The 24,534-nt window shown below is 36.8% G+C and overlaps 1 protein-coding gene across 1 annotated transcript in view; it reads right to left on the bottom strand.

The window, feature by feature from the left end:
- LOC136033947 (protein naked cuticle-like) overlaps positions 1-24,534 on the bottom strand; it is a 61,662-nt gene that overhangs the window by 11,843 nt on the left and 25,285 nt on the right. The window contains exon 5 of the mRNA XM_065714969.1: positions 7,273-7,670. Coding sequence (XP_065571041.1) covers positions 7,273-7,670 — 398 coding nt within the window. The remainder of the gene's footprint in view (positions 1-7,272; positions 7,671-24,534) is intronic.

Here is a 24,534-nt window from a genome sequence, read left to right on the forward strand (position 1 = left end):
AAATAAATTTATTAGTCATTATCTTAAATATTTTAATAACATAACTTGAACAACTAGCAGAGCAATGATAGTGACAAGAAATTCAGACATTTGAGAAACACTTTGACAAATGTATCAACAAGATTGAAAAGAAAATGTTTTTCGATTAAATGGAGCATAATTTTCTTTTGAAACTTCAGGAAAGTGCTGACCCAGAAATGTTCGAATATAACTGCTAGGAAAATAACTTCAGAAAAATTGTCATTTGAGTAACTTGGAAACATCGGGAGTTCCCTGTGGTGCCATCCGCTTTGATTCACAAGCTCGCCGACTAAAGAGACACAAACATTTCATTGTCTTTTCAGTGAAATTTCACGGTCCAGCCAAAGAATTTCGACATCTCTCGTAATAGCTAGTCCTCTGGGAGAATTCGCTAATGGAAATTTTTCTTTGCGATGGTCAGCCAACGCTGAGGCTCATAAAATGATTTTAAGGTACCCGATCGCCTTAAATTTTAACTGAGACATACATAAAAATTTATTTCACATACTCTTTAAAGTTATGGTTCATTTGAGATTAGGGATGTATCCAGGGTTTTTATTCTGATGTTTTTTTTTTGGGGGGGGGAGAGGAGAAGGGTTAAAAAAATTTAAAGGAACATTAAAAAAAAATTTATTTTCATTTTTGCTTTGTTTTTATGAGTCAGACGAAAATTCCGAGATGGCGGGATAAAACCCTGAAGCCCTGTATACGGCCGTGCTTGAGAATGATACGAAATCAATAAAAAGATGAATATTTATTAAATAGGTACAGTTGATGACTTCAGTAACGCAGCATTGAACCAATGTTAGGGTTGCTTTGGATGAGCCGCGTGAAAAGGGATGGAAACCGTTGGGCCTATACATACGTGTGCACTCCAAAGCCCATAAAGCCATATACAAAAACAAAACAAACTGATATAATTAAAGAAATAAACGTCTTACGCCTTTCGAAAATAAAATTACTTATTGTCACCATGTATTTAAAAGAATATTAAAGGAGCAACATTACAACTTAAAACGAACAAAATTTTGTATGAGGTGGGTACCTCCTCCTCTACCTCTCGCTCAGTACGCTGGAGTTTTTAATACTATAAAAAAGCTTCGTATTCCATTCCAACGGCCCCTTGTGTTTCAGCAGCCTTTCTAAAGAAATGTGAAAAAAAGTCAAACTTTAGCGTGAAGAGCAGTAATTTTGTCTCGTTTTTAAGTTTTAATGTTACTCTTTACTTTAAGCTGATAAACTTATTTTCATTTAATTTCTGATCGTTTTCCTACTCACGCCGGGGAATCCCTCCTCAGTGAAAAATTCCTCGATCCCAAAAAACGTATATTTCCCAATAATAAATCATATATATAAACAATAGACGAATTGCATAACTTACACCCTTCCTCCAGGGGCTGTAGGGGGGTCATGACATTTCCAGAGGCAGTTATTAGACTCTTTGACTATGCTGAACGAAATAGTTATCTCAAAATTTTGATCTGATGTCTTTGGGGAAAAAGAGTCGAAGGAAGGGGCTAGTTGACGACCTCAGATTTTGTTGACACTTAAAAAGGACACTAGAACTTTTAATTTATGTTTGAAAGAGCCCTCTGTCGATCTCCTCAGACTTATTCTTTTTCTAAACTTATTCTACACAATCATCTCTGGGAAACAATAAGAAAAAAAGAGAAGAGATAAACACACATCGGTAATCTTTCTTTCGGGGAAAAAAATTCCATATTTTTTAGACAGAGGCTTGAAACCTATTAAGTAGTTTCTTTGATACGCTGAATCTGGTGTGATTTTCATTCAGATCGCTGGACTTTTTGGAAATGAAAACTCATCCAATTTGTTATTAGTGGTAAAGTAGTATTGCAAAAATATCCTCTGACCAAAAATCTCAAGATATTTATGATTGTTTATACAGTTTCTAATATTTTCCTTAAAATTCCCTCATTTTTCGTTTTCACCCCCACCTCCCAAAACAAATTCCTACACATCCTTGAAAAACGTCTTTACGCTTCGCAGGGCAGAAAAGCCAGCTTTATTTATAAGACGATCACCACTTTATTGTGATTTGTGATTTTTAATCTAAAAATTTGCCCCTATTTCCTCTAAATTCCATTCCATTTCCGCTAGCCTCTTAGTAACAGGAAATCGTCAGTATAGAACTCGATCCATTAAGTCAATTTCCAATTTCCTTACAAAGATAAAAAGACGTCTTTTTTTATAGGCTCACAACATATTTCAAATATGTACTTAATTCAAAAATTAATAAACCTTCGGCGAATGATAATTATGTTTCAATTATACTAATAAAACGAAGTATAGATTCAAATCAAATCTGCTAAGTGATGTGAGACATTTAAAACAGCGAACTCGTGTTTTTCTATAAAAGGTGCCATTCCAGCACTGAAGAAGGGGGGAGGGGGCTTCAAAGTCTCTTGCATAAAGTCTCATTTGGCTTATATTGTTCTTTCCGTGCCCAAACAGCAAACACAGCCATTATTGTTTACGAGTGCAGGTACGATTTTTTGACTCGCCCTATTGGTTTATCATGGTAGGAGGTGTCGTCAATAGTATCTAATCAAAAGCAGACATCTAAGTGGAGGGGGGGACTCCATCCGGGAAATGGTATTTTTTTTCCAAACTTCTAAATACTTCTTACCTCAAATGGTCAAATATATTGTTTTCATTAATGCAACCACCCCTTCCCCCAAAAAGAAAATCTGGTAAGGAGTATTTCAACACTCTTTCCTAGATGGTTGGAGAAAACGGCACAACTCACAGACACGCAATTTTTCCGAAAAAAAAAAACAAAGGTTAATTATATGGACAACGCACAAAAAAGATAGCAAAAACCTCACGTAATCGGAGAGAGCGCACCCCCACTACAACCGTACTTGAGGAGAAATAATGATTACTAAAAAATTGAACTTTCCAACAATTGTTATTCAAAACAAGTAGATACATTTTTTTAAAATAAGTATTATAAACATTATTATAAAAAAAACCTTCTTTTACTATTTTGCGCACTGAATGATTAAAAAAAAAAAAAAAAAAAAAAATCTATTTTGCATTGCGACTCAAAATAATTAAATCTGTAAGACTTTACCATAGTATTATTTGCAGTATAATATTGCATAAATATATATCACAGTATTAAATATACAATATCAATATATAAAACTTTATGGTCTGCAGCAAATTAGATTTGAGACATAATAGCCAAATCATTTTTCTTATTTTAGCCACCCCAGCCCCTAAGAAAATTTATACTGTTAAACTTTATTATCATCTATTTTTCTTAAACTGCAAAGCCAGATCTTTCTCTAGGAATTAAGACAGTCTTATGGTTTTTTTTTTTATGATGGAATACTTATTACATGAATGAGAACTTCGTCTACAAGTCATTTTTAAATTGATGTAGAGAGTGATGTCGCAAAGAAGAGGGAGGGGGTCAAAATATCAAAATATAGGCGAATCAAGGAAATATATGGGAAAATCTGAAGGACTTGATTATTCTTACCAGAACGCATTATATTAAATGGTTTCTAACCTAACCAAAAAATATACCTACAATGTAGTGTATATACTTGATTATGGAGGGTATAAGAGAGAAGTATCAAAAATCTTCATAGGAAGGTCACAAAGAAACAGAGAACTTAATTTTTTTTAATGTGCCTCAAAAACTTTCCCTTGTTTTTAGTAACTCAAACTATTGAAATGCCTAACTGTTAGGCTATTCGATGTGTGTAGGCATGGATTTGAAAAGGCAGGATTATTTTCTCATCCAGAAATATGTAATTTAAAACGGAAATAACCTCTCTTTTTCTCTTTGGTAGGGCGATGTGTGTGCATAAAACCATTTTCTTTCACACTTTTACAACATTTCTGTACGTACTCGAGTCCCATTTTCATCGCATTGTTTTTAACCAAAGAGTATGGACAAGTGTAAGAGTTGTATGAGCGCATCATCTAGCCTTTGGTGGTTCTCGGCATTCTTTTTCACACTTGGTAATTGTACTTTTCCAGAAACTGAGATCAGACACTTATTACCACACTAACTTTGCCAATTATACTAATTAGTCTAATTTTATATCATTATTACGCAGAAAAGAGGTCAAAAACGCCGGAAGCTAGATGGCGCTAGTGGCACTGGCACCAGTTTTAACTTTTTTAAGTTACCCCTATTCTTTGGTTCTTAATATGAATTGCAGCTTCAAAAATTAAGGGTTAACTGGGGCCACATGGGATGGGAGGAAACGCTGAACCTTCAAATGGAAAGGAGGCTGAGCATACGCACCTTTGGTGTCACTTCGGGCTGCAACGGGCCGTTAGTTAAGGAGTAATAATATCAAAAGAGAACACTTCCTATCTCCTATGCACCAATAATCTCAAGGGGAATTCCTTCCATCCCCTCCCCAAATGTGCCAGTATGTTTATGGCCATCTCCACTTGGAATTGTAAATAATATTTTGGCTTATAGTATATAAAGTGATTTTCTTTTTACCGCAACTTTGTCATTTACAAGTTTTATTGCTATTAAATATACTTTAAATCCAATCGTCTATGGATGTCAAGTTCAATAAACCTAAATACAGGCTGCAGAAACAATTAAACTGAACTGAAAAATTAGGCCTTCTTTTAATAATGTGGCAAATTCTAGACCACAAAATTCAATTTTAGAACCGTTTTTATAACTAAAGCCGATAAAACCATTTATCATGGCATTATTTTTAGTTTAGTGTCTTTTTTTAGACAGCTTTAACTGAAGATTCCATTGCACGAATCTGCAGATTCAATATTGTCTGCAATGTAAATAAAAAAGGTCAGAATTAGTAAGGTATATTATTTTGTAAGAATCAGAGAAAAATGGTTTGCCCCTTCCCCCAGCACAAAATTGCAAGTAGCATATCTCCCCCAACACAAAATTACAAGTCGCGTATCTCCGTCAATTAAGCTAATTAAATAAAAAAAACTTAACCAAGACTTAACACCCAACTGCTTCAGTTAGCCATTCAAAAAAAAAATAAATAAAAAAACAAACAAACAAAAAAAAAAACCTAAAATACATAGGACCAATCCTTAAAAGGTAGCCAAGTTTAGCATCAATATGTTAGTCACATGGGACGAAATGGAGGGGCAGCCAAGAGAACGCAGCTTTATTCTGCGGAGTAGTTACACGAGGACTTAAAATCCAACTTTGTCATATGTTCGGTTAGAGAAAAACTACCTAGTCGGCTAAAAATCCATGTCCTATATTCCAGAACAATATAAAATATTGTATTTTGTTCTCCCAGGTTCTACAAAAACCGTTTTTTATAAAGAAACACACATAATATCCACTCTTGGGAATGACGGGGTATGAAGCGAATTCCTTCTCCAAAGTGATATATAGCCTCAAATACCAGGGGGACCTCTTGGTACTCTTAACTACAGTTTCTCCAAATAATAAGTTACATACGTCTCTTTATCAGTTTTGTTGTCAAGAAAATTCTTTTGTTATGTCAGTAACTCTCAGCCAACCGCTATCTAAAAGGAGTCATGAGATATAACCTGACGCGCAAGTAAGCCTCCAATGTTTCCGATGATCACCAGAGTATACACTGTTTTCTTCTGCATGTCTATGCCTGAAGGCAAGAAAGTATTTATCATTATAACGATTGTATATACAGTAGCCAAGTTTCTTTAAAAGATGATAAAGTTTGTATTTTGGTATGTATACCTTTTTTTTTTGTTTCATGGGTTCGACTTGAAAGTTCTAGGATTTTTTCTTTAAAAGGAACTTGGAATTGTGTTTGGGGGAAGGGGGCAAAACATATTTCTCTGTTCCTCACAAAAGTAGGCGCTAAAGGTTTTTTCTTTCTGATGTGTCATCTGACAGGTTCTTTGACTAGTACATTTATATTGCTCAGATGTTAGTATGTCATGCGTCTTAAAACGGATACTGCCTTTTTTTTTATAATCAGTAATCAATTGATAATGGAATTAACTTGCCGACGTAGAGTCGTGAAAAGACAGAGGAGCCGCCCACAGCAATTCAGGCGGCAATGTAATTTCCTCTGGAATTGTTTATTTTAGCGTAGAATTTTATTTGACATTTCGCTTTGTTTATTTACTTTTCTTTCCGGACGATGAAGCCGACTTTATCAGCAACATTCCGATAATTGCAATTGTGGAGGGCATTCTAGTCATAAAGAAAAAGATTATAAACAATCCGTTTTCATCACTTAAAAGGCTAATCTTTTACACGTAGAGATCAGCAGTCGACAGCCATGTTCATACGTGTGCTTAGCTTGACATTAATTTCTAGCCATCATAATCTGGACCAATCAGAGCTGCTTGTAAAAGGGTGAGCAAAATATCACTTTGTGTTTTCTTCCTCTTCTCAATAGAACAATATTGGGAGTTGTTGCCTTTTTTGGCAGATCAAGGATTCATTTTTGCTTTAATTTGACGAAATTAAAGAAGAAAAAAAGATTCTTAGGCTCCGATCACACCTATGCTATATCTAGACATTAATTCTAAGCCATCATCACTTTGAAGCAATAAGGGTACCACTACTCTTTCTTTTTCTCCCTTCTCTTTTCTTTCTCTTCTGAACATCATTGAGTTTTTGTTTTGAAGGCTAGGGAGCACTCATTTTCATTTTAATTTAAAAAAAAAAAAAAAGTTTCTTCACCTCCGTTTACATGTGTGCTATGCTAGACATAAATTTCTAGACAATGATTATGTCTGCACATTGATGACTAGCCAAATGATGTGAATTTTACTTCAGTCGAATTCAAAAAGCGACTACAGAAAATCCTTAAAAATTAGACCATTTTTATAATAATGTAAATTCAGTTCAACCCACCATTATAAAATTCAACTTTAGAACCGCGGCCTTCACAAAATTACAAGTTTAATTGTATTTTATGCATTTTATTATAATTTACTTAATTGTATCGAAAAATTGACTTTACTCCAATGTTTGTTTTCCTGTAAATAGATGGAAAAAATTCAAAGGAATGTGCAGTCTACAAGACAATTCTACATTATAGTATACAATGCAAAAACATACTTTGGGGAGAGGGCAGGGAGGATGTTCCGTGCAGCCGGTCAATTTCCACACCCAGGGCCACTACCATGGCCAGTGACATTCATTTGCATAACAAAAGAAGTAGGCATGGAGGGGATAGAGGCCGAGAATAATCGTGGCTGCAGGGCCTTCTTAGCCATGCCGTGCACTGAGATTGTACGACTCATTATTAGTTAGCTACTCACCGTATTCTGCATTGAGCTTTACAACATCCGTGACTTGGCAACAACGGATCTACTTCACAGCAGTCTCCATGGCATCTTTTTAGAGCAGGCTCATTAACAGTATTTTTACATTTCATTGGAAACACAGGACTCCTCACATTCATCTCCTTTTCTGTCTCAGCCTTTTCCCTTAAATCACTTAGAATGTTAACATCTTTTTTCCTTGTCGGCATATCGGAAGGAGTTTTGAAACTCCCTGTCACATTCAGTTCCTTTTCAACATTACCAGGTTTTTCCGTTTCGCTAGATTTTTCGGGGGAGACTGTTAACTTGACACGTATGGTTTTTGAACCACTGGGAGCCAGTTTAACAGATGAGCCAACAGCGTCATAAATTGTTTTGACCAATCCCGCAACGTCCTTCAAAAAAGTTATCATAAGAAACTATTAAAAAAAGTCAAGATAACGCACTGAACTAGACTTGTATAGTATATGTTATTACAATACTTATATAGACTTGACGTAAAACATAGGTATAAAAGAAATACACATATCTGGTTTAAGCTCTGAAGCAGGGACACACACAGGGAGTCCCTGTGTGTGGGGACATGTCCCCTTCGAAATCCCAAGTTCTTTAGAATTATTTAGATTCTCTTGCTAAAATTACCAAATAATTTGTTTGTCTTCCTTGTTCCCTGGTTATCTTTTAATCCCTTTTCGATCAAAATGCAAAAATGCTATTTAGAGCGCTCTAGCTTTAGTGACTGATCGGTAGTTACAAAGTTCTAAAATTTTGCGAAAAAAACTAAAACAAATCTTTCTGTTTTTTTATCTATTTAGTGACATAAAATTTTCCTTTCGAAATATTTAAGTTTTTTTTTTCAACTGAAAGTAAGGAAAAACACTTAAACTTAAAACGAAAGAAATTACTCCATATATGAGGGGAGGGGTGTCTCTTCCTCAAACCTCGCTCTTTACGCTAAAGCACGACTTTTAATTCTTTAAGAAAGACTGGTCAAACCCAAGGGCCGGGGAATTTCAATAAGAAGTATTGTTAAAGAACTTTAAGACTATAGCGTAAAGAGTGAGGGATTGAGTAGGGGGGCATTCCTCCTAGTATACTGAACAATTTCTGTTCGTATTTTGCTCCTTACTTTGAGTTGAATGAAAAACTTTTTTAATAAAAAACTACAGAAAACAAGGAAACCACTAAGAAGACAAAACTTTCAAAGCAAGACCTAGCCTGATGTACTCAGGTATGTGATTGTCTTGTAGCAAATTTTCACTACACGTAGACCTGAACGGAACGCATTATATTGTTTCTAATTTTGGCCAATACAGAAAAACAAAATCGATTCACTCCCAAAGCCTTCCTCCAAAGATTCGACATGGTCCCAAATTCTATCCTAAATATAATATAAATTTTATCTCGCCTGACTATGTATGTGAAGGCTGGATGGCACTTTGACGGGGAAAAGATTTATGTGAATAGGACGTTAAAAGCATCAAAGGCGGTAGAGTCCAGGTGTTAACGATTGGCTCAACCCGTAACAAATGCACATCCAGCAAACAGAGAATGTTGAATTGGATTCAAGCCTGAATGCCTTATCCAAAAGAATAATCTGGTTTGCAAAAAAGGAGGGTAGAGAAGATTCGTCAAGCAATTCAGCCTTTGAAATCATAAAAGAAGTGGAGTTAGGTTTAATCCTAATGAAATATACAAAACTATAATGAAAATACAATACTTAAATAAGAAAATTATGGAAAATACAACAAAGAATTATGGAAAGCTGGACCAGAACTCACTACATCAAATACCTAGCCTAACCACCTCTATATATTAAACGTTTAATTAAAATAAAATAAAACCACAGTGTGGTCGCTTTAACACGTAAAAACCAAAAGATGTATGCAGTGTTCTTTTGGGAGTTCTTTCGGGGCCACGCCCTCCTCCTGCGAATTTCGATTTTCAAGCTTTTACCACAATTTGCATTATTTTTTTCCTATTCGCATGTACTCACCTAGGCAAACTAGATCTTTATTATTACTCCTTGGATTGCAGACCTTGACTCTAAGACAAACCCGTATGAGGGATAATCCCTGGGGCCAGCCACCCAACTGAAATTTCAAGATTCGTTATATTCTTTCCGACATTAATTGCATAATTCAATTTTTTTTATCTCCTTTCGAAATACATTCCTCCAAAAATACGGCACAAACCAAGCGGGGAGGAGCGTCTTTTTGCACATTATCTGCCCCCTACAATATCAATATCCTTACAATTAATCCTACAGTTCCATATATGTTGCATACAATTTCGCATATTTTCGGTCTTTTCAAAGCTATACCTCCATTCAAAACAAATTGGTATGTATATACCTGAGTTAAAGAATGATGTACTATTTTCGTATATTCTATGTACAACTTTGTGTATCTGATCCTGTATCTTCCGATTCTGACCTAGCTTAGCTTTTGGATCATAACCTTCACCCTCCCCCCACCCTCCTCGCAAGATATTAATAAGACAAAGTCTACACAAAGATGCTCCTATTAAAACTTAAGGTTAGTTCATACCTTTTACGCTTACAAGAGCATAAATTCCACAAAGCACATGATTCAATCAATAGTTTGACCCAACTTAATCTGTGCTGTGAAAAATAATATCAGTGGAGGAGAGGTTGTACAAACTCCAAATAGCAAAACGTATAGACAGTCTTACCAATAGTTTTTCGAGATTTCAGGGGGGCAAGCCCAGTGCCGATGCCTTCTCCACACACATTCCTGGTATACACAATAGTTTGAATGCCAGGATTGTATCTGGACACGGTTGACCCCCCCCCCCGTATAATTGAAGACACATTTTACCGAATATGTTACCTCCCAGCACCGATCCTGAAAAACCTCGGTTATCTTCTAAACTTCTGTCTGTACCACCTTTTCCCATACTCCTCCTGTGAGTTTTTTCCTCTCCTGGTACACATAGGTACACTCAGTCCTAAGAGGTTTCCTAAGGTTTACCCAAAGAGGTTTCCAGACGCAGCTAATCCTTATGAATCTATTTCTAGATTCCATCTTCTCTGTATTATAACAGGTAGATTTCAAATTTCCTCAGAGGTGGATAAACAAAAACTTCCATATGGACCCCCCACCCCCTTTGGGAAAAGGCATGAAGCTACTTATCGCTTGCTTGATTTGTTTTCCCATTTATAGATTTAGAAATTTTATGGAAATCTTGCATGTATTTCATTTTGTTTTGAAAAGCTGTCGAGGTGTCTCAAAGGTTTTAATCAAATTTAAAATGAAACTTTACAACCTTGGAACTTCTTATACCTTTACAAACTTTCTTTTCTGAATTAGAAGCTGTTCAACACCAATGGAAGTTAGAGAGCCCTCAGAATTCTATGGAATTTCAAGTCGGAAACATCAAAGCCGACTCTTTAATTTATCACCTGGGCTTTATGGGATTTTCAAAAGCTCTGAACAGTCTTTGTTTTTGTTACTTCCCGACTTTTGATCTTCGAAAACACCGCTTTTTCAAGTGTAAATTTCTGAAGAATCCGATTGTATATAAAGAGGAGTTTTAATTTGTTTCTTCAAAAATAAATGACTAAAAAAATGCACCCCAGAAATTTAATTCACAATTGGCAAATAAATCCATAAAGGGTAAGTTATTTTTAAAAATAATTTTTTTCCTCTTGCCTCAATTCTTTTTTTATAACCAGCTACGAAAAAGTTAAGTTTACTTTATATATCCCAGCACCAGGCCCCTCTAATCCTTTATCCATTTTAACTAAAAGCTTTTAAACATCTAAAAGGATTCTAGAAGGAAAATTCCATGCAGATATTTAAATATTCAAAATCCATTCATTTAAAAATATAAGTTTTTCAAGTGCCAAATGGAGGTACGTGTACAGAATTTTCTTTTCGAGGGAATGAGGACACGGCCCTGTCCAGGCGGAAGATATTCTCGGTTAAGCTAGGCTTCGCTTTAAAATTTGTTTCATAGGAGTTTTGAGCTTACAAAGGAAAAAAATATTCTCAAACAGCTCCAAAAAGACCCATCCGTGTACATTTCATTGAAAAATCTTGTACCTCCTTTCAAAAATAAAACCATGACATTGCTTTAAAAAAAAGTATAACCGTTATCCGAATACAAATAAAAAAATAAAATAACCTGAAGTAATATAATAATCATTACACTTTTTTTTTATTAAACCAGTTTTTTCTTAAAACCAAGGAGCCGTAAAAACATACTCAATAAATACAAATTTACAGCCTTAGATCCATAATTAGAAATTTCGGGGAAAAAATCGACAAAAAGCTACCATAACTCGAGGCAACCAATTTCATCACAGCATGGCTGTAGCTCCGGCCTTTAATTACCAACATCTTAAAAAGAACTCGGTTTCCCTTTGTTCTCGCCGCTCGGGTATAATCAAAGTTTTAAACCCTGGGCCCCCAAGGGGTATTGGCATGCTTACCCGATGGCCTGCTGTTTGGGCCGAGCCTGTTTCTTGCGGATAGCTATTGTGAGTCAAAACGAATGCCTAAATTACTAACAATTGTCTCGGTTGAAGACTGCTTTGAAATCAAATGTTGAAGAGTAAAAATGGGAATAAAAAAGAATGATACACTGCAGGGTTGCAACATGACCACAAATGTCCAAATAAGATTATTTTTTCGATTTTTTTTAATATTAAATATATTGTAGTTTTGCATTTCCTTGTCCATCAAGATTTGTCTCTCACCATTAGAAAATTAACTAATTGAGCACACTTTTTACACCGAAGTATAGGACAGTTTCCTCTTTTCTCGTTGGGTAAATACTCATCCAATTTTGGGCCCTTTTTAAAAAAGGACAATACCCCCGCAACACACCTTGAAATTGATTAGAAATAATGTTTACAACAATGAGACAAACTTGAGACGTTTACAATTTAGGAAGCCTCAAATCTAGGCAAGGGCGTATCCAGTATTTTTATTCGTGGGAGGGGGACTCAAACCCGGTACCCCACCCTGGATACTTCCTTGACTCTAAGTTGTGGTAAATTTCTTTGAAATCAATGCTAATCATCAACGGAACCTCCACAAAAAATCTCAGAGAAAGTAATTGAAATCCGAGAACGGGACCGCAAGGATTTAGAACTAGAGATCTTAAATTTGAATCCGAGTCAAGCTGCCAGATTTTTAGAGGGATACAAAGGGTTCCTTTTTTGCTCATTTTGACAATCTAATCCCAAAAAAGTGGTGACAACCCTTTCAACTAGTCGATTGTAACAAACTGGGCTGGACAGTTCACAAATACAACTTGACACATTATAACCAACAGTCTACTTTTTTTGCATGCATGCATAAACTCTAATGAAATTTAATATTTGTGGTCTCATGTACCATATAAGAATTTCCATTTGTGACCAATTGCCAATTGAAGAAGTCCTAATACTGAAGAACGCAAGAGATGGGATGTTTAGAAGAAAAACTGTTAAGCGTTCAAGTGCACTGACTGGAATAAGATTGAGAAGAATCTTTGACCATACTTATATATAGGAAGGAAACAAGAGGAACCCCTCCCCCAAGGATCTTGCTCATGCACCTTCAGGATAACTATACAAAACATGAAACAATATGAATACAGTGGAAACAATATAAATAGGCTGCTAGGCCCCCGGAATCCAGACTCCGTTGCTATCAAACAGTTCGTGGTAACGAACTGTAGTAAGGAGCGACCCGGCTCAATAGTAAACGAAACTCTAAAAAACGGAATTTCAAAGCTAAAAGATACATCAAAAGAATCGGATTTTTATGCTGATTTAAACATAAATTTCATCAAATTTAGTCTTTGTCATCAAAAGTTACGAGCCAAAGAAAATTTGCCTAATTTTGGAAAATAGGGGGAAACATCCTCGAAAGTCACACCGTCAGATTCAGCCTATCAGAGGGGGAAACACCCCCTAAAAGTCATAGGATCTTAACGAAAATCACACCATCGCATTCAGCATATCAGAGAAACCTATAACAAAAATTTCAAGGTCCAATCTACAAAACTGTGGAATTTCGTATTTTTTGCCAGAAGACAGATCACGGGTGCGTGTTTATTTCTTTGTTTTTTTTTCCCAGGGGTCATCGTATCGACCAAGTAGTCCTAGAGTGTTGCAAGAGGGCTCATTATAACGGAAATGAAAATTCCTAGTGCCCTTTTTAAGTGACCAAAAAAATTGGAGGGCACCTAGGCCCCCTCCCACGCTCATTTTTCCCCAAAGTCAACGGATCAAAATTTTGATATAGCCATTTTGTTCAGCATAGTCGAAAATCATAATGACTATGTCTTTGGGGATGACTTACTCCCCCACAGTTCCCAGGGAAGGGGCTGCAAGTTACAAACTTTGACCAATGTTTACATACAGTAATGGTTATTGGGAAGTGTACCGACGTTTTCAGGGGATTTTTTTTTTGGTTTGGGTGAGGGGTTGAGGGGAGGGGGCTATGTGGGAGGATCTTTCCTTGGAGGAATATTTCATGGGGGAAGAGAAATTCAATGAACAGGGCGCGGGATTTTCTAGCATTATTATTTAAAGAACAATGAAAATATAAACGTGAACAAGTTTTTTCAATTGAAAGTAAGGAGTAGCATTAAAACTTAAAACGAACAGAGATTATTACGCATATGAGGGGTTCTAAAAATACTTTAGCATAAAGAGCGAGGTATTTAGGAGGAGATAAATACTTCGCTCTTTATGCTGAAGTATTTTTAGTAATTTCAACTATTTATTCTACGGCCTTTCTGATTCAGGAGTCATTCTTAAAGAATTGGGACAAAACTTAAGATTTAGTGTGAAGAGCGAGGTATCAACGAGGGGACAAACCCCCTCATATATATAATTAAAAATATAAGAATATAAAAGTTTGTTACGTAAGTTAATTCTTAAGTTCCGCATATGTTTTTACTAATAAAAATGTTCGTTAAAAGTTCTAGTTGCCTTTTTAAGTAACCGAAAAATTGGAGGGCAACTAGGCCTCCTTCCCCATCCCTTATTTCTTAAAATCCTCTGATCAAAACTAAGAAAAAGCCATTTAGCCAAAAAAAGAATTAACATGCAAATTTCATTTTAATAATTCATGTACGGAGAGCCAAAATCAAATGCATTAATACAAAATCGTTCAGAAATTAAATTAAAAAAAACTATTTTTTTTAACTGGAAGTAAGGAGCGACATTAAAACTTAAAACGAACAGAAATTACTCCGTATATATTAAATGGGTTATCTCCTCCGCAATCCCTCGCTCTTTACGCTAGTTTGACTCTGCCACAATTCTACTTTTTAAAACAATTAAAAACTTTAGCGTAAAGAGCGAGGGATTGCAGAGGAGACAACCCATTTCATATACGGAGTAATTTCTGTTCGTTTTAAGTTTTAATGTCGCTCCTTACTTTCAGTTAAAAAAACTTAGTTTTTTTTAATTAATTCCCCAAAAGAACGTATGTGATATCTTCAAAAAGTTAAGGTAATTGATAAAAACCATTTGCTAAGCTGTTCTCAAAGGGAGATCAACGATGCTATGTGGAGCAGGAAGGTCAAAAGGTCTAATTGTCACTGAACATGCAAATATCTCACAAGTGTGCGAATGTGGTACTTATCTCTTACAGCCACCACACTCAGGATCTTGATCTGATTCAGGACCGTGTCCAGGATCTTTTTTGGGGGAGGGGGTGGGGTTTTAAAAGGTTTTTTTTCGGGGGTTGGGGGGGGGGGGGGTAATAAAGAATTTTTGGTCGGGAGGGGGTACACAAAAAAACTAAAAAACGGACACAAAATTTGCCAGTATTCGTTTTTACAAGTCGGATAAACATTTCAGGGGGGGGGGGTTCAAACCCCTTAATATGAATATGCTGTTACAGCAGGATCATCTTAAGACAATGGCCATCAAAGGTCAAGCCAGGCCCAGATAAGGGCGATTTCAACTAAATGACGCCACAGACAAGTTTTGTCTTTCTGAGATACAGGTTTCTGAGATACAGTGTCACTGAACATGCAAATATCTCACAAGCGTGCAAATGTGGTAGGCTACTTATCTCTTACAGCCACCACACTCAGGATCTTGATCTGATTCAGGACCGTATCCAAGATCTTTTTTGGGGGAGGGGGTGGGGTTTTAAAAGGTTTTTTTTTCGGGGGTTGGGGGGTAATAAAGAATTTTTGGTCGGGAGGGGGTACACAAAAAAACTAAAAAACGGACACAAAATTTGCCAGTATTCGTTTTTACAAGTCGGATAAACATTTCAGGGGGGGGGGGGGGTTCAAACCCCTTAATATGAATATGCTGTTACAGCAGGATCATCTTAAGACAATGGCCATCAAAGGTCAAGCCAGGCCCAGATAAGGGCGATTTCAACTAAATGACGACACAGACAAGTTTTGTCTTTCTAAATACAGGTCTCTTCATATTCCCCCCTTTCCCTTCATAATATGTGGTTTTAACGCCTCTTTTGCGAGAGAGAGAGAGAGAGAGAGAGAGAGAGAGAGAGAGAGAGAGAGAGAGAGAGAGAGAGAGAGAGAGAGAGAGAGAGAGAGAGAGAGAGAGAGAGAGAGAGAGAGATCCGCAAGATGATGTTACTGTAAACACAGTGTCACCAACAAATAACGTGATTAATGTCCAGGAATATAAAATCACATGATTTGTATGTAAATTAGGTCAAGTAGGGACCCAAGCACCGAACCTTGTGGATTGTCCCCTCCAATCCCTTTGAATCTTAAAAAGGGTATTAGAACTTCTGATAGTCAGTCCAATGAGCACTCTCCGATGTTTATAAGACCATCCTTTCTATAAAAGCCTTACACGCCCCCAGGTCATAACTTACAACCGTTGCCCTTAGGGTTGTGTATGTGTGTGTGTGTGGGAGGGGGGGTTGCCCTCCTCAAAGACAATTTCCGGAGCTTTTAACTACGCTGAACAAAATGACTATCTCAAACTTTTGACTGGGTGTATTTGGGGGAATTGTGGGCGTGGAAGGGGGATTAGTTGCCCTCTAATCATTTTCGACTATTAAAAGGGGCATTATTCCCTTCAATTTCCAACCGAATGAGCCTTTTTTGAAGTTTCTATAACAACAAATGGCCATCTCAACACTTGTATTAGATACATTTCGGGAAAATACGAGGTGGTGTGTGGAGAGGGGACTCATCCACCCCCCAATCACTTTGAATCCTATAGAGGGTAATATAAATTCTGATTATCAATCCAGCAATACTCTTCCGAAGTTTATATGACCCCTGCTTTCTATAAAATCTTATATGCCCTCAGGGCATAATTTATTAGCCTTGCCCTGAGGGTTCTGGGGGTTGTCATCCTCAACTACCTAATTTCCGGAACGATCAACCATGCTGAACAAAATGGCTATCTAGAATTTTTGATTGAATGTGCTTGGGGAAAGGATGGGCGTGGGAGGAGAATTTGTTGCCCTCCAATCATTTTCGATTGTCAAAAGAGGTGATAGCCCCTTCAATTTCACATCGAATGAGCCCTTTTCGACGTTTCTACGACAACTCCTTCAATACGAAGTGCCCTGGTCTAAAACCAAAAAAAAATAAAAATAAGTAAATAATGCATTGTGCTCACATCGCTCTTTACTAAGGCAACACAAAAAAAAAAAAAAAAAAAAAAAAAAAAAAAAAAAAAAAAAAAAAAAAAAAAAAAAAAACTGTATGTCGATATAATCAACGCAGCAAAGGTGTTAACCATCTAACAAACCTGGGTAGATCAGGTGGTAAAGGGGCAGACACTCAAATCTCGGAATCAGGGTTTGAGTCTAACTTAGGCAATGTTTTACTCCGGTAAAAAAGTAAAATATTTATAATATATTTCCTTTTTGGGTAAGGTTTGCTTAAGTGAAACAAAATCAATGTTTTGGGCGAGCAGATAGATGAATAAGGGGGTCTCTTCTTTTCGTAAATGAGCATTTCAAAATAGTTTTGTTAAGCTATCATATTTCGTTTTAGGGCTAGATCAGTGGTTCCACCCAATTTCGGGCTACACCCACCTAGGCATTTGTTACATCCTGATGCCTCCCCCTAAATGGTTGTTTAAATTTTGTCGTTAAAATTAAGCATTTATTCACCTGAAGGAGCCTTAAGAGGTCATTAACTTGGTACTTTTTTCAGGTCGTCCTCTGTGCATATTTTATGTCAATAAAGAATATTTTCTGGAGTCAAGTTCCTTTTACTCCTTGTGTAAGGTCAGACTTTAATCCTTTATTTGCGAGTTATATTATATGGAATAAGTTGCCCAAATCAGCTCGAAGGTGCCACTCATTCGGTTTGTTCAAAAAGATTATTAGAAATTCTTTGGCTTCTTAGAAATTATTTTATCTATTTTTTTATGTGTATATGCGTGTATGTATGTATATCAGGCACGTACGCAGAAAAATTATTCGGGGGGAGGGCCAAAACCTTCAAAACAGCAGATATAAAGTAGCACTTTTTTATTTAGTCAAACAGTTCGTGGTAACGAACTGTAGTAAGGAGCGATCCGGCTCAATAGTAACCAAAACTCTAAAAAATTTAATTTTGATATCAATAGCTACATCAAAAGAATCGCATTTTAATGCTGATTTTAAATATATAAGTTTCATCAAGTTTAGTCTTAGCCATCAAAAGTTACGAGCCTGAGAAAATTTGCCTTATTTAGGAAAATAGGGGGAAACACCCCCTAAGAGTCGTAGGATCTTAACGAAAATGACACCATCAGATTCAGCGTATAAGAGAACCCTACTGTAGAAGTTTCAAGCTCCTATCTACAAAAATGTGGAATTTTGCATTTTTTGCCAGAAGACAAATCACGGGTGCGTGTTTATTTGTTTTTTTTGTTTTTTTTTCCCAGGGGTCATCGTATCGACCACTAAGCTAGGACCACGCTAAAGTTTTTAATTGTTTTAAAAAGTAGAATTGTGGCAAAGAGTCAAACTTTAGCGTAAAGAGCGAGGGACTGCGGAGGGGACAGCCCATTTCATATACGGAGTAATTTCTGTTCGTTTTAAGTTTTAATGTCGCTCCTTACTTTCAGTTAAAAAAACTAGTTTTTTTTATTTAATAACTAAATAAAGGCAAAAAGCACGTATGTCGGATAATACAGATTAACTTTATCTAAACTTTAAATCGTAACCTTCGAGCAGAGCTAATAGCAAATTTCTCTAAAATTTCATCGACTGATACGAGAACATCTCTGTGGACATTCAAGAGTGCCAAGCCATTCAGTCGGTCTTCACTCATCCGACTGCGAAGATACGTTTTGATCCTTTTCATCGAAGAAAATGACCTCTCAACATATGCTATAGACGTGGGAATGACACAAAAGATGCTCAGTAACTTGTGAATATTCGGAAATATTCCACGTCCGCACTCAGCCAAGCTCTGCACTGCTGTCTTCGGGAAAATACTGGGTACTACTTTCAGCCACTTAGCTCGCCATAGTTCAAGCTCAGCCATCACAGCGGAGTCTGAACTCGTTAGATCCGAGGCATATTATTTGATCAGTTCTTTAAGATCGCTGCTAGGCTTTGACAAGGTTCCTCTTTCGTGGCATGACAAGACTAACTTCTAGTTCTCTGCATAGCCTAGTTGCTTCCAGAAACAGCTGATGAATCTTCCCTCGGCACTATTTCGGATTTCTTTGAACATTTCTGTTACACTTTCGACGCACTGAATGCACATAAACATATCTATGTTTTCAGACAGCAGCAGCTTACATAGATTCAATGTATACCCAAGAAAAAAAATCCATCACAATGAGGGTCACTATGTTGTCCAAGCTCGGGATGTTGTTGAGCAGACTTCTGGCTTTCGAAACGTTACTGAGTCCCCGTCCGTCTCTATCTTCTCAAAAGATAGGCAGCCTTAAAGATAGGCACAATCAACTGTTTTGAGATCTGAATAGCATCATGTCTTTCGACCCACCTAGTTTCGCACAAGCCTTTAAGATTAAGTGCAGTATAAGTTTATAGGATAGCGCTTCGCTTTGCACTAAAGTGGAAGAAATTAACTCTCCCCCACTCTCCCCTACTTCAAAGACGGTAAAAAGTTAGACAGAAAATGGGTTAATAATTGGGCAGTGACTTGACCGGATAATTCCATGCTACAAAATCACAAAAAAAAGGCTTCACACATGATTCTTAATAAATGTCCTACTTTTGCCAGAAATCCCAAGAAACCATGCGGAAATTAAACATTTCACTTTTTGGGGGGGAGGGGCGAGCCCGAAGGCCCCCCTGCGTACGTGTCAAATGTATATGTATATATATTTCCTTATTATTTCATTGGAGTCTATTTTATCTACAGATCTACATAATTAATTTAGTCTATTCAATCTATTAGTCTATTTAGTCTTGTTTTCTATAGTTTTTATTTTATTTATGTTTTCTTTTCTTCTCCTTTTTGCTCTTCTCTCTGTGAGTAAGTGGCTCGTTTATTTTCCCCTTTTTTACAGGCCAAAGAGCCTTTGGGGGAATAGTAAAATGTAATATTGTATGTGTTTCGTGATGAATAAATCTTATCTTATCTTAATACTATTATGTATTTGTTGCTCTTTATATTCAGCCAAAGGATGCATGTCCTGCCCTTGTCCACCAAAATATTGCCGTGTCCCACCGTCGGGGCCTGCGTCCACGTTGAGAACCATGGAGCTAGACAATCGAGTTGGAACTTCACAAAACATTCCGATCCTCACAAAAGAGTATGTAGATCACAACTTAGATACCAATATGAAATACCGTTATGAAAACTTCTATCTTGCCCATGAGAAGCTTTTGGTACGGAGCTCTGAACTCGGCGCCTCCTCCAAGCCCACACTCCGACGCGTAGATCATACTACAACACCATAGGTGGGAACGCAATTTTGTTTTGTTGCATACACAGCTACCAGTACACAGCTACAGCTATACACATACCCATATTGATTAAAGCTGTGCTTTTTGTGATAAAAAACCAAATTGCAAATTCATTATAGAACATAATGCATGATTGTTGGTGCCTACCGTATGTTCATTTTCCCGCAAAGGTGTTCCATCCATCAAAGTTATTACAATAACACCCTTTATTCATCCAAATTTTCCTTTCCATCATTTTTATCAAAAGGGTTAATACAAATCACCCCAGGAGACTTGTACAGAACCACGAACTAGTATAAATTGAATTGTAAATAATCGACCCCACCCTTTTAGGGGGCAACATAGGGATTTTCGACATGTTTGACAAGGAATTATTTATTGTGTCTATAATAGAGCAGTTGTGCATATTGGGTAGGTTTTTCAGATTTAGGAGCTCTTCAGCCCCCTCCCCTATCCAAAAACGCAAATAATACGGAAAACATTAAAATGATATTTCGGGGAGGAGTGATAGTCCTGTCGCAGAATCAGAGGTCACCTCTAGCCAGGATTTAGATTTGATGGATGCCATTCTTTATGGCATCGATAAAATTAGATTCGATGGATGAAGGAAGCCATTCAAATGGGATTCAACTACTTTTAAGTTTTTTTCTAAACAATAAATGGTCAACAGTTTCAATTTTTTCTCAGACGGTTTTAGTCTAGAAATCCTCCATAGGGACAGGAGCAATGACAGTTCTTGCCAGGGGCGTAATTTGCTATAGGGAAGGGGGCAACGGCCACTCCCAGACCACGATTTGCCCCCCCCCCCCAGCCGAAATTTAGTTACTTCCGAAATCTTGTCAAAACTAAGATAACAAAACTGCGTAATTCAAGCATCAACAGAAATACATCAGTTGTTTAGTACATATTTACCATTATAGTACCATAAGTTACCTTTATATGTTAATCTAAGTATCTTTATAATACTTTTAAAGTCCTAAATAGTACCTTTATGGTACCAAACGGGTTATTTTTTTAGTTTTTACTGTCGTTTTCACTTGATTTAGGAAATTGGCTACAAATTTGCCTCCCCCCTCCCAGGATTTTGACAGAATCGCGGCTCTGGTTCTGAGCTATCTTGTTTTTGCCTATCTCGCTAATCTTAATTAGCAACCCCCCTTGTCTCCTAAAAACTTTCAGGCCGAATTGTAACAAAACGTTCATTTCCTAAAATATTTTTCATTTATTTAAGTCTGACTTTTCTTACTATATACGTACTGTCAGCAGCACCGTCTACTTTAACTTAATTAAAATCAAATTTCACAAATTACGAAATGATTATAAATATTATATTATTTATTTGAAATTCTGTGCCCCTAAAGTTTCTGTGCCCAGGACAATTGCCCCTCCTCCCCTAAAACCACCTCTCGACAGGAGGCAGGGCCGGGATGCCAGAAGTTGTGCACACGACTTCCGGCACGACACATTTGGAACTGCAACAATGGAAGCTCAATTAAAAGGTAGTTAACAGGCGGCAGACGGTCTATGAAGACAGATTCTGCTCGTCTTCTGCGGCCTTTCGCATTCAAACAGTTCGTGGTAACGAACTGTAGTAAGGAGCGAGCCGGCTCAATAGTAACCAAAACACTAAAAAACGGATATTTGATACCAATAACTACATCAAAAGAATCACATTTTAATGCTGATTTTAAATATATAAGTTTCATCAAGTTTAATTTTACCCATCAAAAGTTAGGAGCCTGAGAAAATTGGCCTTATTTTAGAAAATAGGGGGACCCCCTAAAAGTCACCCAATCTTAACGAAAATCATACCATCAGATTCAGCGTATCAGAGAACCCTACTGTAGAAGTTTCAAGCTCCTATCTACAAAAATGTGGAATTTTGTATTTTTTGCCAGAAGACAGATCACGGATGCGCGTTTATTTGTTCCTTTGCTTTTTTGTTTCTTTCCCAGGGGTGATCGTATCGACCCAGTGGTCCTAGAATATTGCAAGAGGGCTCATTCTAACGGATATGAAAAGTTCTAGTGCCCTTTTTAAGTGACCAAAAAATTGGAGAGCACCTAGGCCCCCCCCACGTTAATTATTTTCCCAACGTCACCGGATCAAAATTCTGAGATAGCCATTTTATTCAGCATAGTCGAGAAACATTATGACTATGTCTTTGGGGATGACTTACTCCAACAGTCCCCGTGGGAGGGGTTACTAGTTACAAACTTTGACCAGTGCTTACATATAGTAATGGTTATTAGGAAGTGTACAGACGTTTTCAGGGGGATTTTTTGGTTGGGTGGAGGGGTTGAGAAGAGGGGCATATAATAGGGGAACTTTCTATAGAGGAATTTGTCATGAGGGGGAGGAGATTTCCATGAAGGAAGCGCAGGGTTTTCAAGCATTATTAAAAAAAAAAACCATGAAAGAACTAAAAATGAAAAAGTTTTTTCTTCTGAAAGTAAGGAGCAGCATTAAAACTTAAAACGGACAGAAATTATTACGCATATGAGGGGTTCACCTCCTCTTAATACCTCGCTGTTTACGCTAAAGTATTTTTAGTAATTTCAACTATTTATCCCACAGCCTTTGTGATTCAGGGACCATTCTTAAGAAATTGGGACAACGTGGAGGTGAACCCCCTCATATAATAAAAACATGTGAATACAGAAGTTCGTTACTTAAGCTAATTTGTAAGTTACGCATATCTTTTACTAATAAAAACATTCGTAAAAAATTAAAAGTTCTAGTTGCCTTTTGAATAACCAAAAAATTGGAGGGCAACTAGGCCTCCTCCCTCGCTTTTTTTCTCTCAAAATCATTCAGTCAGAACTATGAGAAAGCCTTTTAGACAATAAAATAAATATGCAAATTTCGGTTATTATTCATCTGCGGAGAGCCAAAATCAAAATACGCATTAATTAAAAAACGATCAGAAATTAATTAAAAAAGTTTTTTTTAACTGAAAGTAAGAAGCGACATTAAAACTTAAAACAAACAGAAATTACATCGTATATGAAAGTGGCTGCTCCCTCATTAACGCCCAGGTCTTTATGCTAAAGTTTTTTACTGTTTTAAAAAATAGAGTTGAGAGAAAGAGTCAAACTTTAGCGTAAAGAGCTGGGCGTTAGTGAGGGAGCAGCCCCTCTCATATACGAAGTAATTTCTGTTCGTTTTAAGTTTTAATGTCGCTCCTTGCTTTCAGTTAAAAAAAACTTGGTTTTTTTTTTTAATTTAAACCAAGAGCGTATGTTTTGGGACTGCCAACACCAATGACAGTCTCAATCCATTGAATATTTCAAACTGAAGCTTCATAATGAATCCTCCCCTTATTTCCTGGAACTACCGTACTTTTATCAGGGAGTGAGGATTACTTTGTAATTTATTGAAACACGGTTTCCCAGACATCTTGACTGTTCAGACTGGAAATGGTTCAATCATCAATTAACGACCGGAAACATCCGACTTACAAGAGCAAAAATGTGGCCAGTTTTGATGGCTTACATTCATATCTTAAGTCATTAGTTTTGAAATTTTTCTTTTTAAAGTATCATTAAAGAGAACAAATTCTATCCTATACCTATGTGCTAAACTGCCCATTTTAATATTATTGATTGGCTTTTGCAAGCCAATCCTATTATTCCCTAAACGTATATCAGAAATGGAGACCCCACATCTTTCTACCCTTAATCGCCTACTAATTTTTAGCCAGTAAAAAGAACACAAAACTTGGTACTTGCGTCTTATAGCCATCACACTCAAGTTCTGTCGAGAAGTGATATTTGCTTAATACTAATGAAATAAAACAGAACATGATAAAAATATAATGCTTCATCAACAAAATTATGAAAACTACAACTTAGAAATATGCGCCCAGAACATATTTTTCATACATGGCCTCCAAAAAGGGTCTTTACCGGTGTGTGGAATGCAGCCCCCTTAAAATCGTATTTATATGTATATATTAGGTCTAGGCGTTTACTCCCCCAGAACCCCCCCCCGTGAAAAATTCCCCCACGCGCAAAATTGAGTAGTCAAATCCCTGGCCATGGAGCCTTTCGAGGGGGAATAAGTGTATTGTAATTCATTTTGAATTGTATTGTACTGAATAAACTTTTTCTTCTTCAAAGAGAAACTACAAAATATATACAGCAACATGTCGATCAAATGTCCTAAGGGGTAACCAACGGACCAGATATTCAAAACTGTTTTAGGCTGGTTGGCCTCCAATCACGACTTAGCATCCTCCGAAGTTTCGAGGCGGAGTTGAGGATGAGGAAGAGGCAGACCCCTCCTATATGGAAAAAATTGCGCTCATTTTGGAGTTTAATGGTACTATATACTTTCATAATAACAGGGTAGCCAATATATAATCCCAGAAATCAATAAGGATTAAATATCAATTTCTACCTCTCAC

The sequence above is a fragment of the Artemia franciscana genome, chromosome 12, assembly GCF_032884065.1.
Source record: "Artemia franciscana chromosome 12, ASM3288406v1, whole genome shotgun sequence".
Taxonomy (NCBI): domain Eukaryota; kingdom Metazoa; phylum Arthropoda; class Branchiopoda; order Anostraca; family Artemiidae; genus Artemia; species Artemia franciscana.